This window comes from Oncorhynchus kisutch, linkage group LG14 (assembly GCF_002021735.2).
Source record: "Oncorhynchus kisutch isolate 150728-3 linkage group LG14, Okis_V2, whole genome shotgun sequence".
Taxonomy (NCBI): domain Eukaryota; kingdom Metazoa; phylum Chordata; class Actinopteri; order Salmoniformes; family Salmonidae; genus Oncorhynchus; species Oncorhynchus kisutch.
Window position 1 is genome coordinate 27,367,287 of NC_034187.2, and position 17,577 is coordinate 27,384,863.

Consider the following 17,577-nt stretch of genomic DNA (forward strand, 5'->3'; position numbering starts at 1 on the left):
TTCCTGACCTGTAGTGGCGGTATAGTGGAGGTGACCGTGCTATAGCAATCCTCAGGACAGTAGATACTCTCCATGTTATGGGATGAATCATGTGTTAAACTAATGGAGGCCACACCACTGCTTTTCTCAACCTAATCCCCTGAACTCACACCCCAGCCTCAGTGTTACTCTGTGGGTCATAGAAGGACAGCCAGCGACTTACTAGCATCAATAAACCAACCTTTCAGATAGAGGGGAAGATGAAGAGCACCGCAGAGAGACAGATTTGGGACACGTCAGTTACTGCTTTCTCACCAGGGCAGACAGCGAGCCCATGGATGCAACTTTTACAATGACGCAAGCAAATGTAATACGTGAATGCTTTATAGGATAGATTAACCCAATGTGTTGAATGGAGTTCAGGCCATCTGGGACAGAACAACTTAGCTGCCATCTCTCTGTCTTTCTCTGTTTCTTTCTCTCTTCTTTCGCACACACACACACACGCACACGCGCACGCACGCACGCACGCACGCACGCACACACACACACACACACACACACACACACACACACACACACACACACACACACACACACACACACACACACACACACACACACACACACACACACACACAAAGCTTTAGAGCTTATCTTAATACTTACAAAATAGAGCTGTCTGCATTTTAAGGTCAAGAAAGCACATTAGCTGTGTAGCGGCTAAGAGTTCTTGGAATCCTGGAGATGCGATGAATGTGGCATTTGCATGATTAAGTAGGATGATATTCACTCAGCTCTCTGGTTTTCAGATGAAGTCTCTATACCCACAGGGAAGGAGCCAGCCAGTACACTGATGTTACATAATCCCAAGGAATAACCAAGCGGAGCGAGAACAACCGGGCATCGTGTAACTGATTACAAACCCTGAACTCAACATTAATACCATCACACAAACATACAAACCATCAAAGTGGAAGAAAAACAATAAACATTGTCCCCTTTTTTCAGTTGTATGTCCACAGAAGATCACCTTTATTTAGTCTTAATTGAGTAAGCACACAACACATTACATAGGTGAAATCATTGCTGTTCAATAGCAGCTGAGTTTGATGAGGTAGACATGGAGACACTCATAATCAAAATATCAGGTTATTTACATGTACCAATGCAATCCACACATACACATTAAACAGACCTACTCTCAGAAAATCGAAAATAAAGACATTACCCACAACAATCTGCATAGTACATTATATAGATGTTACAAAATGTGTTTAATTCATAGGGCTGGTTTCTTAGACTCAGATGATGCTTATTCCTGGAATAAAAAGCCCTTTGGATGTGTATTCTCTATGTATAATGCTTTTTGGTCCAGGAGAAGGATTAATCTGGTAAGGGAAACCCACTATGCTAGTTGGAAAGTGGGAGAGAGGAACCCCCTGAAGTAGTAAAGTACTGCGATAGCCTGAAAAGAAAGCTCACAGGTAATTGAACAATAAAGTGAGATCTCATATTGAAATAGTAATGAAATGGTTCAGTATCCGATGCCAACAGTAACATTCTTTTTAGGGTTGACAAATTGATAATATGGCAAATATGTTTACCGATTGAGGAGAAATTGCGCTCTTGTTTGTAGCACAAGGCTCTCGAGCAATTTAACCACATTGAGTGATTGTTATATCTTAAGTCATGATACATGTTCAAGGGAACACCATGTATTTTACATTTTTGTTTTGGGTAATTTAACATGTTAGGAACATTTGTGTTCACAATGGTATATAGTCATTTACACATATAAAACACTTGAAAATAAAAAAATTAACTTGATGAAAGTAATCTCGGACTAAAGCAATATTCACCACATATCAGCAGCTTGGATATACAGTAATGTAGTGTTATCAAATACTTTACGTATTATAGCTAACTTGGAATTTTGTCTTTCATGCCACTGATACACACTGTATAGAAACATATAGGTAAATGTGTTCATAGTGGCAAAAAGGATGTACACATCTCTAACTATCATCTCTAACTACAGTATCATCTCTTACTATCTGAGCAGGCTCAGGTAGGATGTAGTGAAACTTGTTTATTCATAAATGTTTTAGGGTTGTCCACAGAAAGACCCTCAGAGCTCTAAAAGTACTTAACTTTGCAGTGTTATGAACACACTAGAGAAGTAAAAAAGAAAGAATAAATCCTGGCTTTGTCAATGACTATGATTGTCTAATGGGTCCAAAAGGCCAAAGTACTTCTGTAATTGTGGCTTGTTTATAACGTATCATCACAATATTGATACATTATGTGGTTCAACACCACTTCACATTTACAATTAGTGAAAACTAATTGCCCAAAGTCACTCAAGCAAATAATCTGCTGTTGGGTTCCATCATTTAGCTTGAACTCTAGAGGAGAATAACAGTCTATTTAGAGTAAGTAACAGTCAGTTGAAGTCTATTGAAATTTGATAATACGCATATGGCAGCGTGATCTTTACAACCTCTACTGTCAGACGAGAGTGCCACTTACACTCTATGAAAGAAAGGTGCTCTCTAGAACCTACAAGGGATGTTCAGCTGTCCCCATAGAAGAACCCTTTGAAGAACTCATTTTGGTTACAGGTAGAACCCTTTTTGGTTCCATGTAGAACCCTTTCCCCAGAGGGAACATGGAACTAGAAAGATTTCTACCTCGAACACAAAAGGGTTCTACCTGGAACTACAAATGGTTTTCCTATGGGAACAGCCACAGAACTCTTTTGGAACCCTTTTTTTCTACAAGTGTTCCACTTTCAGACAAAGGTGCCATAACAGTCATAGAGGTCCCATAGAAAAACCTTTGAATACATTAACAGTTCTTGTCATTTTCTATTGAGCATTGTCCAAAATAAACAGTTTACTTAATAATATCAATGTCTTTAAGAATCATGTTCACCTCTAAGGGTTGGTACACCCCAGGTCATGAACACACACAAAGAAAGGAGAGCATTTTATATGTGCCATTATCAGATCCCAAGCCTAACTCAAAGAAATATAAATAGATTTGTGATAATCACTCAAAACAATAATCTTGTATATACTTTTGTGATCAATGTTTCTTTATCATTGGTTTGATTTGGCAAAGGGCCCATCTCATAGCCGCCCATTCCAGCTACAGTAATGATCACAGTAGAGGTAGTGATGCCAAGTAATACAGCTATTGTGTGATTCTTTAAGATATTTCACGAAGAACCCCACAATCATTGCTATTAGAGTAGAAACAGTGCCTTGCAAAAGTATTCATCCCCCTTGCCGTTTTTCCTATTTTGGTGCATTACAACCTGTAATTTAAATAGATTTTGGGGGGATTTCATGTAATGGGCATACACAAACTAGTCCAAATTGGTGAAGTGAAATTAAAAAAATAACTTGTTTCAAAAAATGATATATATATTTTTTTTTTACGGAAAAGTGGTGCTTGCATATTGCTATGAAGCCCCTAAATAAGATCTGGTGCAACCATTTACCTTCAGAAGTCACAGAATTAGTTCAATAAAGTCCATCTGTGGGCAAACAAAGTGTCACATGATCTCAGTATATATACACCTGTTCTGAAAGGCCCCAGAGTCTGCAATACCACTAAGCAAGCGCCACCACCAAGCAAGCGGCACCATGAAGACCAAGGTGCTCTCCAAACAGGTCAGGGACAAAGTTGTGGAGAAGTAAAGATCAGGGTTGGGTTATAAAAATATATCAGAAACTTTGAATATCCCACAAAGCACCATTAAATACATTCTTTAAAAATTTAAAGAATATGGCACCACAACAAACCTGCCAAGAGAGGGCTGCCCACCAAATCTCATGGACCAGGCAAGCAGGGCATTAATCAGAGAGGCAACAAAAAGGCTAAAGATAACCCTGAAGGAGCTGCAAAGCTCCACAGCGGAGATTGGAGTATCTGTCCATAGGACCACTTTAAGCCGTACACTACACGGAGCTGGGCTTTACGAAAGAGTGGCCAGACAAATGCCATTGCTTAAATAAAAATAAATAAGCAAACACGTTTGGTGTTTGCGAAAAGGCATGTGGGAGACTCCCCAAACATATGGAAGAAGGTACTCTGTTTAGATGAGACTAAAATAGAGCTTTTTGGCCATCAAGGAAAACGCTATGTCAGGCACAAACCCAACACTTCCCATGATTCCTACAGTGAAGCATGGTGGTGGCAGCACCATGCTGTGGGGATGTTTTTCATCAGCAGGGTCAGGAAAACTGGTCAGATTTGAAGGAATGATGGATGACGCTAAATACAGGGAAATTCTTGAGGGAAACCTGTTTCAGTCTTCCAGAGATTTGAGACTGGGACGGAGGTTCACCTTCCAGCAGGAAAATGACCCTAAGCATACTGCTAAAGCAACACTCGAGTGGTTTAAGGGGAAACAGTTAAATGTCTTGGAATGACCTAGTCAAGGCCCAGACCTCAATCCAATTGAGAATCTGTGGTATGACTTAAAGATTGCTGTACACCAGCAGAACCCATCCAACTTGAAGGAGCTGGAGCAATTTTGCCTTGAAGAATGGGCAAAAAATCCCAGTGGCTAGATGTGCCAAGCTTATAGAGACATACCCCAAGAGACTTGCAGCTGTAATTGCTGCAAAGGTGGCTCTACAAAGTATTGACTTTGGGGGGTATGCACACTCAAGTTTTCAGTTTTTTTGCCTTATTTCTTGTTTGTTTCACAATAAAAAATATTTTGCATCTTCAAAGTGGTAGGCATGTTGTGTAAATCAAATGATACAACCCCCCCAAAAAATTTTTTTTTTATTCCAGGTTGTAAGGCAACAAAATAGGAAAAATGCCAAGGGGGGTGAATACTTTGGCAAACCACTGTATAACTAGACAATTATTTACAAAGCTAATTCAGTCATTACATTAATTTAACCCTTTCTCTAATTTGAGGAACTCAAACTGAAGACTTAGAGCACGTGCAAAGCTGGTTGACACATAACATCCTCACAAAGTTATAGCAGCATTATCTACAGCTACAACATCCCCAGCAAAAACAGTTAACTCTGAACATCAGGTGATTCAACCATCGTTTGTGGTGTCAAGTGTGATAACATTATTTGTTCCCCCTACTGTAACCGTAGACTCACTGAGGAAATATACAGCAATCAAAACCTTCAGGCTGTGAGCTATACAACCTTACTCCGTAGCAACCATGAAGGTCATTAGACAGAAACTGGTAGCAGACCCCAGCAAATGTTTCAGTCAGTCTTGTGTTCCCCGTTCTTGGCCCATCCTCTGCTCATGGCCGCCACTACGATGGTGTACATGTTGAGCCAGGCCTGACGCAGTGGGCCAGTGTACCCATGACCCAGACTACACTGCAACATGTAGAGAAGGGACTCCCCCACCACCTGCAACATACACAGGGAGGAGGTGAGGGCCCTCGGAGTGTGGTGTCAGGAAAATAACCTCACACTCAACGTCAACAAAACTAAGGAGATGATTGTGGACTTCAGGAAACAGCAGAGGGAACACCCCCCCATCCACATCGATGGAACAGTAGTGGAGAGGGTAGCAAGATTTAAGTTCCTCGGCATACACATCACAGACAAACTGAATTGGTCCACTCACACAGACAGCATCGTGAAGAAGGCGCAGCAGCGCCTCTTCAACCTCAGGAGGCTGAAGAAATTCGGCTTGTCACCAAAAGCACTCACAAACTTCTACAGATGCACAATCGAGAGCATCCTGGCGGGCTGTATCACCGCCTGGTATGGCAACTGCACCGCCCTCAACCGTAAGGCTCTCCAGAGGGTAGTGAGGTCTGCACAACGCATCACCGGGGGCAAACTACCTGCCCTCCAGGACACCTACACCACCCGATGCTACAGGAAGGCCATAAAGATCATCAAGGACATCAACCACCCGAGCCACTGCCTGTTCACCCCGCTGTCATCCAGAAGGCGAGGTCAGTACAGGTGCATCAAAGCTGGGACCGAGAGACTGAAAAACAGCTTCTATCTCAAGGCCATCAGACTGTTAAACAGCCACCACTAACATTGAGTGGCTACTGCCAACACACTGTCAATGCCACTGACTCTACTCCAGCCACTTTAATCATGGGAATTGATGGGAAATGATGTAAATATATCACTAGCCACTTTAAACAATGCTACCTTATATAATGTTACTTACCCTACATTATTCATCTCATATGCATACGTAGATACTGTACTCTATACCATCGACTGCATCCTTATGTAATACATGTATCACTAGCCACTTTAACTATGCCACTTGGTTTACATACTCATCTCATATGTATATACTGTACTCGATATCATCTACTGTATCTTGCCTATGCTGCTCTGTACCATCACTCATTCATATATCCTTATGTACATATTCTTTATCCCCTTACACTGTGTATAAGACAGTAGTTTTTTTGGGAATTGTTAGTTAGATTACTTGTTCGTTATTACTGCATTGTCGGAACTAGAAGCACAAGCATTTCGCTACACTCGCATTAACATCTGCTAACCATGTGTATGTGACAAATAAATTTGATTTGATTTGATTTGATTTGACACATGCACACACGGATGCACGCAAGCATATATTATGAATATTGGCCTACAACTATAAATTGTTGCAAGTTTTGTTCCTTAAAGGTACACTGTCAAATATTATGTTGATTTCAATGTACGGCAAATGCCTTCAATAGGATTGTGAGTTTGCTCAACAACATGTTTGTTGATCAAACTCACAATCTTATTGCAGCTGGTTGTCTTAGAATCAGGGTTGGGGTTAATTCCACTTCCTCTAATACAATTTCCTCTCCCTGTATATTCAATTTAATTCAAATCAAATTCCAGGTCAGTCTTTGAATTCAGAGAGAATTCAATTCCAATCTCAATTACAATCTTAAATCAATGCTAAGAATTCAATTCCCAATTCAATAGTATCCCCAACATTTCCACAAATTCCAATTTGAATTCTCAGACTGATCATATCACTGTCCTGACAGCCTGGTTATACTGGAAATATAGAGATAGAACTTGATATGATTTAGAACAAATCCTGCAGCACATTTTTATACTAAGTGCAATAATTCCAATAAATGGGAAATGTACAGATATTGAATTCCAATTCAATACCAAATATATAAATGTTTTTACAATTCCAATTCAAACAGTCCAAATTCCAGTTAAATTCCAAAACGTGAAGATTGTTGAAATTTGCATTGAATTCAACATGAATTCTCCACTTCATGAGTTAATTCAATATTTTAATTGGAATTTCAAATTAAATTGGAATTGACTTGCAATTGTACGTAAAATCAACTTTTCTTTTTGGGGTTTTACAGTGTAGTATAGGGTACAGTACACTCAGTATGACAGCAGTGTATTACAGTGAGTAATCAGAGTGACAATATTCTTACAGCGAAAGACTGGGTGTTAACCCCAACTGCCTGGTGCTTCTTCCCCAGACTGAGCAGAAAATCCTCCAAGGTATGAAGGTCGTCCAGATGACTGACTGCTGCATCGATCACCAGCATTACCTGGACACATACGCACACACACACACACACACACACACACACACACACACACACACACACACACACACACACACACACACACACACACACACACACACACACACACGCACACACACACACATACACGCACAATCATGTACGCACGTACACAAAGAAATGTGCACATACACCAACACACAGCAAGAGGTTATTGCCGTGGATTTGTTTTCAAGAATCAATCATTTACAGTGAGGGAAAAAAGTATTTGATCCCCTGCTGATTTTGTACATTTGCCCACTGACAAAGAAATGATCAGTCTATAATTTTAATGGTAGGTTTATTTGAACAGTGAGAGACAGAATAACAACAGAAACATCCAGAAAAGCGCATGTCAAAAATGTTATAAATTGATTTGCATTTTAATGAGGGAAATAAGTATTTGACCCCTCTGCAAAACATGACTTAGTACTTGGTGGCAAAACCCTTGTTGGCAATCAGGGGTCAGACGTTTCTTGTAGTTGGCCACCAGGTTTGCACACATCTCAGGAGGGATTTTGTCCCACTCCTCTTTGCAGATCTTCTCCAAGTCATCAAGGTTTCGAGGCTGACGTTTGGCAACTCGAACCTTCAGCTCCCTCCACAGATTTTCTATGGGATTAAGGTCTGGAGACTGGCTAGGCCACTCCAGGACCTTAATGTGCTTCTTCTTGAGCCACTCCTTTGTTGCTGGGTCATTGTCATGCTGGAATACCCATCCACGACCCATTTTCAATGCCCTGGCTGAGGGAAGGAGGTTCTTACCCAAGATTTGACGGTACATGGCCCCGTCCATCGTCCCTTTGATGCGGTGAAGTTGTCCTGTCCCCTTAGCAGAAAAACACCCCCAAAATATAATGTTTCCACCTCCATGTTTGACGGTGGGGATGGTGTTCTTGGGGTCATAGGCAGCATTCCTCCTCCTCCAAACACGGCGAGTTGAGTTGATGCCAAAGAGCTCCATTTTGGTCTCATCTGACCACAACACTTTCACCCAGTTGTCCTCTGAATCATACAGATGTTCATTGGCAAACTTCAGACGGGCATGTATATGTGCTTTCTTGAGCAGTCCTTCACGGCGTAATGTGTTACCAATCGTTTTCTTGGTGACTATGGTCCAAGCTGCCTTGAGTTCATTGACAAGATCCTCCCATGTAGTTCTGGGCTGATTCCTCACCGTTCTCATGATCATTGCAACTCCACAAGGTGAGATCTTGCATGGAGCCCCAGGCCGAGGGAGATTGACAGTTCTTTTGTGTTTCTTCCATTTGTGAATAATCGCATCAACTGTTGTCACCTTCTCACCATTCCAGCCTTGTGTAGGTCTACAATCTTGTCCCTGACATCCTTGGAGAGCTCTTTGGTCTTGGCTATGGTGGAGAGTTTGGAATCTGATTGATTGCTTCTGTGGACAGGTGTCTTTTATACAGGTAACAAACTGAGATTAGGAGCACTCCCTTTAAGAGTGTGCTCCTAATCTCAGCTCGTTACCTGTATAAAAGATACCTGAGAGCCAAAAATCTTTCTGATTGAGGGGGTCAAATTCTTATTTCCCTCATTAAAATGCAAATCAATGTATAACATTTTCATGCGTTTTTCTGGATTTTTGTTGTTGTTATTCTGTCTCTCACTGTTCAAATAAACCTACCATTAAAATTATAGACTGATCATTTCTTTGTCAGTGGGTAAACGTACAAAATCAGCAGGGGATCAAATACTTTTTTCCCTCACTGTAGATGTCAGTTTTAATGGTGATGGGCTACGCAGGGTTACCTTTGTGACATGGTCCAGGAACTCAGGGCTGGAGAGGCAGTCTTGTGTGGGGCTACAGTTTGTGTTGTAGTGAAAGAGGTTGAGGAGCGCAGGCTCTAGTTCAAACAGTCTGCACAGACATAAAACACAATTCAGTACTACAGGTGCAGACAGATACATGTAAGTCCCTCGAATGCCACAATTTTAATATCTGGTTAAAGAAAATAGGACAGTCAGCAACAGTTCTTCTCTAGTCTGTTTTAGCAGAAGCTGTTTCAAAATAAAGACTATTGCAGCCTGTCGCCAAGCAACAAGTCAAGCCACCAGTCCCAGTATAGGGAGTGTGTGATGCAGTATCTATGTAGGTGAAGTGTATTTTTCTCTCTAAGTACACAAGTACTGTTTACTATGACAACTACATTATTTACAGTATCTTTGCACTATACTGACATATTTGTACTGTATACAACTGCAAATTGTAGTCAATGGTTAGGTTTCAGTAAACTTTCTTACAAGAAATGCTGAAGATATCAACCAACACTCTGTTTTGGTACACAAACAGTAAAGGCTGATATACTAATCACCATGAAATCTTCATGGAGGAACACATGCATGTATAGTTCTCAGTGTTTCCCATCAGATTTTTTTCAGCAGTGGTAGCAGAGTCGAATATAGGGGAAACACTGGTTATAAAGTATAGTGTTGTACACCGGTACCCCTGTTTATAATCTCGTTATTGTTATATACATTTATTGTGCTACTTTTTGATTGATTAGATTTGTTTTACTTTAGTTTATTTAGTAAATATTGTATTAACTCTATTTCTTGAACTGCATTGTTGGTTAAGGGCTTGTAAGTAATCCTTTCACGGCAAGGTCTACACTTGTTGTATTCGGCGAGTGTGACAAATACATTTTGATTTGATCTGAATAGATAATACAGTATGACAAGCAATATCACAACTTCTCCTAACTCCTTCATTTCCTCCATACCCAACTCCTTCATACCTAACTCTTTCATTTCCTCCATACCTAACTCCTCCATACCTAACTCCTTCATTTCCTCCATACCTAACTCCTTCATTTCCTCCATACCTAACTCCTCTATACCTAACTCCTTCATACCTAACTCCTTCATTTCCTCCATACCCAACTCCTTCATACCTAACTCTTTCATTTCCTCCATACCTAACTCCTCTATACCTAACTCCTTCATTTCCTCCATACCTAACTCCTCCATACCTAACTCCTTCATTTCCTCCATACCTAACTCCTCCATACCTAACTCCTTCATTTCCTCCATACCTAACTCCTCCATACCTAACTCCTCCATACCTAACTCCTTCATTTCCTCCATACCTAACTCCTTCATTTCCTCCATACCTAACTCCTTCATTTCCTCCATACCTAACTCCTTCATTTCCTCCATACCTAACTCCTTCATTTCCTCCATACCTAACTCCTTCATTTCCTCCATACCTAACTCCTCAAATAAAAAGCTTTAGATCATGACTGTACCTGGAGAACATGACGACTCCGTGTGGAACTTTGTTCTTGCCAAGACTCTCCCAGCTGCCTCGGATCAGCTCCTTGTCTTTCTCCGTCAGCTTCTCCATGCCCGGGGGTCGCTCAGTGTGAGGACTAGCTCTCTTGGCAGAATCAGAGGAAAAGTCTCTGATCTGGGCAACCCATTACACTTTGGTAGACTCCGCTTGGGAAACCTTTGATGACCCACCTGGAAACTAAGTGTAAGTGCAAGAGCTAAAACACAACATATTAAAACCAAAACAATAGAAAGAGAAATTCATGATAGTTGTACATGTGCAAATCTAGATCCCAGCATACCTCTTCTCTCTTCACACGCTCCCTGTCTGTACCAGGCTGTGGAGTCTGTGTGTGTGTGTTTGTGCATCTGGAGAACTGCCTTGGCTGGTACTCTTGGTACTTACTTGCTCTCCTGCTCACGGTGCATTCAGAGAGAGACAAGTCATCCGCCGTGCTTATCTGTCAAACTGACTACTGTCTCTCTCTCCCTCTCCCTCACTCTCTCCCACTATACTCTCTCTCCAGCGCTGTGGATCTGTTCACTCCACTGAAGAAGGAAAGGCGGGATCGCTCTCTTTCTCTCCTTTGAGGATGTGACGAGCTATAGCTCCTCCTACAGGTGATCCAAGGGCTGTCAAAAACATCAACCTCCCTCCAGATACACTGAACAAAAATACAAACAACATGTAAAGTGTTGGTCCCATGTTTCATGAGCTGAAATAAAAATAAATGTTCCACACGCACAAGAAATGTGTTTACATCTCTGTTAATGAGCATTTCTCCTCTGCCAAGATAATCCATCCCCCTGACAGGTGTGGCATATCAAGAAGCTGATTAAACAGCATGATCATTACCCAGGTGCACCATGTGCTGGGGACAATAAAAGGCCACTCTAAAATGTGCAATTTTGTCACACAACACAATGTCACAGATGTCTCAAGTTTTGAGGGAGTGTGCAATTGGCATGCTGACTGCAGGATCACGTGTATTGCTTTGTGTGGGTGAGCGGTTTGCTGATGTCAACGTTGTGAACAGAGTGCCCCTAGGTGGCAGTAGGGTTATGGTATGGGCAGGCATAAGCTACGGACAACGAAAACAATTGCATTTTATTGATGGCAATTTGAATGCACAGAAATAACGTGACGAGATCCTGCGGCCTACCTCATTTTTCAGCATGAATATGCACAGCCTCATGTCGCAAGGATCTGTACACAATTCCTGGAAGCTGTAAATGTCCATGTTCTCCATGGATTGCATACTTACCAGACATGTCACCCGTTGAGCATGTTTGGGATGTTCTGGATCGACCTGTACGACAGTGTGTTCCAGTTCCCATCAATATCCAGCACCTTCGCAAAGCCATTGGAGGAGTGGGGCAACATGCCACAGGCCACAATCAACAGCCTGATCAACTCTATGAGAAGATGTGTCACACTGCATAAGGCAAATTGTGGTCACACCAGATACTCACTGGTTTTCTGATCCACACCCCTACCTTTTTTTTAAGGTATCTGTGACCAACAGATTCATATCTGTATTCCCTATCATGTGGAATCCATAGATTAGGGCCTAATTTATTTATTTCAATTGACTAATTTCCTTATGTGAACTGTAACTCCGTAATATCTGTGAAATTGTTGCATGTTGTATTTATGTTTTTATTCAATATAAATAATCCCATACAGAGCACCATGACTTGGACTGTCACCTACTATAAGGTCAAAGGTCAATGAACCAAAGGGAGATAAGTCATCACATACATGATCTTGACCCTGGGTCTTTGGGGCCCCAAATGTACCTTTTGGAGTTGCTCTTTAACCTTGCTATGAACCTTTCTATCGTCAGATTGTTTTATGCTCAAAAACTAAATTGAATTAAACTGTGGAGTGCTAACCAACCACAGACACTTGATTTGGAGCACTTGAAGCAATTTCATAATGAAATGTGTGGGAATGTTAATATTGTAGCTGAAGTAATAACAGACCTGAGGGCTCCACTTTTGTAAAATGGTACATGATTGTTTAACTGCTTGGAGAGGCGTATTCTCAGACACTCAGATAACCAAGTCTGATGGCCAAATTTAGAGGATGTCATTACCCCACATAAGAGATGTTTTTCTCAACCATGTTATTGCCTGCTTCATTTAAATGCTTGATCAAATTTTTCATAACATATAGTACCAGTCAAAAGTTTGGACACCTACTCACTCAAGGGATTTTCTTTATTTTTACTATTTTCTACATTGTAAAAAAATTGTGAAGACATCAACACTATGAAATAACACATATGGAATCATGTAGTAACCAAAAAAGTGTTATATTTAAGAAATAAGGCACAAGGGGATGTTGTATATGGCCAATATACCACGGCTAAGGGCTGTTCTTAGGCACGCATCGCGGAGTACCTGGACACAGCCCTTAGCCGTGGTATATTGGCCATATACCAACAACCCCTGAGGTGCCTTATTGCTATTATAAACTGGTTACCAGATTAAGACATGAAGGTCAGTCAATCCAGATAATCTCAAGAACTTTGAAAATGGAATCGCAAAAACAATCAAGCGTTAGGATGAAACTGGCTCTCATGAGGACCTCCACAGGAATGGAAAACCCAGAGTTACCTGGCTCTCATGAGGACCTCCACAGGAAAGGAAAACCCAGAGTTACCTGTCTCTCATGAGGACCTCCACAGGAAAGGAAAACTAAGAGTTACCTGGCTCTCATGAGGACCTCCACAGGAAAGGAAAACTAAGAGTTACCTGGCTCTCATGAGGACCTCCACAGGAAAGGAAAACTAAGAGTTACCTGGCTCTCATGAGGACCTCCACAGGAAAGGAAGACTAAGAGTTACCTGGCTCTCATGAGGACCTCCACAGGAAAGGAAGACCCAGGGTTAACTGGCTCTCATCAGGACCTCCACAGGAAAGGAAGGCTAAGAGTTACCTGGCTCAAATGAGGACCTCCACAGGAAAGGAAGACTAAGAGTTACCTGTCTCTCATGAAGACCTCCACAGGAAAGGAAGACTAAGAGTTACCTGGCTCTCATGAGGACCTCCACAGGAAAGGAAGACCCAGAGTTAACTGGCTCTCATCAGGACCTCCACAGGAAAGGAAAACCCTGAGTTACCTGGCTCTCATGAGGACCTCCACAGGAAAGGAAGACCCTGAGTTACCTGGCTCTCATGAGGACCTCCACAGGAAAGGAAGACCCTGAGTTACCTGGCTCTCATGAGGACCTCCACAGGAAAGGAAGACCCAGAGTTACCTGGCTCTCATGAGGACCTCCACAGGAAAGGAAGACCCAGAGTTACCTGGCTCTCATGAGGACCTCCACAGGAAAGGAAGACCCTGAGTTACCTGGCTCTCATGACGACCTCCACAGGAAAGGAAGACCCTGAGATACCTGGCTCTCATGACGTCCTCCACAGGAAAGGAAGACCCTGAGTTACCTGGCTCTCATGAGGACCTCCACAGGAAAGGAAGACCCTGAGATACCTGGCTCTCATGAGGACCTCCACAGGAAAGGAAGACCCTGAGTTACCTGGCTCTCATGAGGACCTCCACAGTAAAGGAAAACCCTGAGTTACCTGGCTCTCATGAGGACCTCCACAGGAAAGGAAGACCCTGAGTTACCTGGCTCTCATGAGGACCTCCACAGGAAAGGAAGACCCTGAGTTACCTGGCTCTCATGAGGACCTCCACAGGAAAGGAAGACCCAGAGTTACCTGGCTTTCATGAGGACCTCCACAGGAAAGGAAGACCCTGAGTTACCTGGCTCTCATGAGGACCTCCACAGGAAAGGAAGACCCTGAGTTACCTGGCTCTCATGACGACCTCCACAGGAAAGGAAGACCCTGAGTTACCTGGCTCTCATGAGGACCTCCACGGGAAAGGAAGACCCTGAGTTACCTGGCTCTCATGAGGACCTCCACAGGAAAGGAGGACCCTGAGTTACCTGGCTCTCATGAGGACCTCCACAGGAAAGGAAGACCCTGAGTTACCTGGCTCTCATGAGGACCTCCACAGGAAAGGAAGACCCAGAGTTACCTGGCTCTCATGAGGACCTCCACAGGAAAGGAAGACCCTGAGTTACCTGGCTCTCATGAGGACCTCCACATGAAAAGGAAGACCCTGAGTTACCTGGCTCTCATGACGACCTCCACAGGAAAGGAAAACTAAGAGTTACCTGGCTCTCATGAGGACCTCCACAGGAAAGGAAGACCCTGAGTTACCTGGCTCTCATGACGACCTCCACAGGAAAGGAAAACTAAGAGTTACCTGGCTCTCATGAGGACCTCCACAGGAAATGAAGACCCTGAGTTACCTGGCTCTCATGACGACCTCCACAGGAAAGGAAAACTAAGAGTTACATGGCTCTCATGAGGACCTCCACAGGAAAGGAAGACCCTGAGTTACCTGGCTCTCATGAGGACCTCCACAGGAAAGGAAAACTAAGAGTTACCTGGCTCTCATGACGACCTCCACAGGAAAGGAAAACTAAGAGTTACCTGGCTCTCATGAGGACCTCCACAGGAAAGGAAGACCCTGAGTTACCTGGCTCTCATCAGGACCTCCACAGGAAAGGAAGACCCTGAGTTACCTGGCTCTCATCAGGACCTCCACAGGAAAGGAAGACCCAGAGTTACCTGGCTCTCATCAGGACCTCCACAGGAAAGGAAGACCCTGAGTTACCTGGCTCTCATGAGGACCGTCACAGGAAAGGAAGACCCTGAGTTACCTGGCTCTCATGAGGACCTCCACAGGAAAGGAAGACCCTGAGTTACCTGGCTCTCATCAGGACCTCCACAGGAAAGGAAGACCCTGAGTTACCTGGCTCTCATGAGGACCTCCACAGGAAAGGAAAACTAAGAGTTTCCTCTGCTGCAGAGGATCAGTTCATTAGAGTTACCTGGCTCTCATGAGGACCTCCACAGGAAAGGAAAACTAAGAGTTAACTGGCTCTCATGAGGACCTCCACAGGAAAGGGAAACTAAGAGTTAACTGGCTCTCATGAGGACCTCCACAGGAAAGGAAAACTAAGAGCTAACTGGCTCTCATGAGGACCTCCACAGGAAAGGAAGACCCTGAGTTACCTGGCTCTCATGAGGACCTCCACAGGAAAGGAAAACTAAGAGTTACCTGGCTCTCATGACGACCTCCACAGGAAAGGAAAACTAAGAGTTAACTGGCTCTCATGAGGTCCTCCACAGGAAAGGAAGACCCTGAGTTACCTGGCTCTCATGAGGACCTCCACAGGAAAGGAAGACCCTGATTTACCTGGCTCTCATGAGGACCTCCACAGGAAAGGAAAACTAAGAGTTACCTCTGCTGCAGAGGATCAGTTCATTAGAGTTAACTGGCTCTCATGAGGACCTCCACAGGAAAGGAAGACTAAGAGTTAACTGGCTCTCATGAGGACCTCCACGGGAAAGGAAGACTAAGAGTTAACTGGCTCTCATGAGGACCTCCACAGGAAAGGAAAACTAAGAGTTAACTGGCTCTCATGAGGACCTCCACAGGAAAGGAAGACCCTGAGTTACCTGGCTCTCATGAGGACCTCCACAGGAAAGGAAAACTAAGAGTTACCTGGCTCTCATGACGACCTCCACAGGAAAGGAAAACTAAGAGTTAACTGGCTCTCATGAGGACCTCCACAGGAAAGGAAGACCCTGAGTTACCTGGCTCTCATGAGGACCTCCACAGGAAAGGAAGACCCTGAGTTACCTGGCTCTCATGAGGACCTCCACAGGAAAGGAAAACTAAGAGTTACCTCTGCTGCAGAGGATCAGTTCATTAGAGTTAACTGGCTCTCATGAGGACCTCCACAGGAAAGGAAGACTAAGAGTTAACTGGCTCTCATGAGGACCTCCACGGGAAAGGAAGACTAAGAGTTAACTGGCTCTCATGAGGACCTCCACAGGAAAGGAAGACTAAGAGTTAACTGGCTCTCATGAGGACCTCCACAGGAAAGAAAGACTAAGAGTTAACTGGCTCTCATGAAGACCTCCACAGGAAAGGAAGACTAAGAGTTACCTCTGCTGCAGAGGATCAGTTCATTAGAGTTAACTGGCTCTCATGAGGACCCCCACAGGAAAGGAAAACTAAGAGTTACCTCTGCTGCAGAGGATCAGTTCATTAGAGTTAACTGTCTCTCATGAGGACAGCCACAGGAAAGGAAAACTAAGAGTTACCTCTGCTGCAGAGGATCGGTTCATTAGAGTTACCTGGCTCTAATGAGGACCTCCACAGGAAAGGAAGACCCTGAGTTACCTGGCTCTCATCAGGACCTCCACAGGAAAGGAAGACCCAGAGTTACCTGGCTCTCATCAGGACCTCCACAGGAAAGGAAGACCCTGAGTTACCTGGCTCTCATGAGGACCGTCACAGGAAAGGAAGACCCTGAGTTACCTGGCTCTCATGAGGACCTCCACAGGAAAGGAAGACCCTGAGTTACCTGGCTCTCATCAGGACCTCCACAGGAAAGGAAGACCCTGAGTTACCTGGCTCTCATGAGGACCTCCACAGGAAAGGAAAGCTAAGAGTTAACTGGCTCTCATGAGGACCTCCACAGGAAAGGGAAACTAAGAGTTAACTGGCTCTCATGAGGACCTCCACAGGAAAGGAAAACTAAGAGTTAACTGGCTCTCATGAGGACCTCCACAGGAAAGGAAGACCCTGAGTTACCTGGCTCTCATGAGGACCTCCACAGGAAAGGAAAACTAAGAGTTACCTGGCT

The 17,577-nt window shown here is 43.4% G+C and overlaps 1 protein-coding gene across 1 annotated transcript; it reads right to left on the minus strand.

Moving 5' to 3' along the window:
• Window positions 1-981: 981 nt before the first annotated feature.
• On the minus strand, window positions 982-11,039 carry LOC109903217 (neuroglobin-2). Its single transcript, XM_020499860.2, has 4 exons — window positions 10,816-11,039; window positions 9,320-9,428; window positions 7,412-7,531; window positions 982-5,381 (listed from the first exon to the last, which is right to left on the minus strand). The coding sequence occupies exons 1-4, from the start codon at window positions 10,911-10,913 to the stop codon at window positions 5,229-5,231; spliced, it is 480 nt and encodes a 159-aa protein (XP_020355449.1). The 5' UTR covers window positions 10,914-11,039; the 3' UTR covers window positions 982-5,228.
• Between the last annotated feature and the right edge of the window lie 6,538 nt (window positions 11,040-17,577).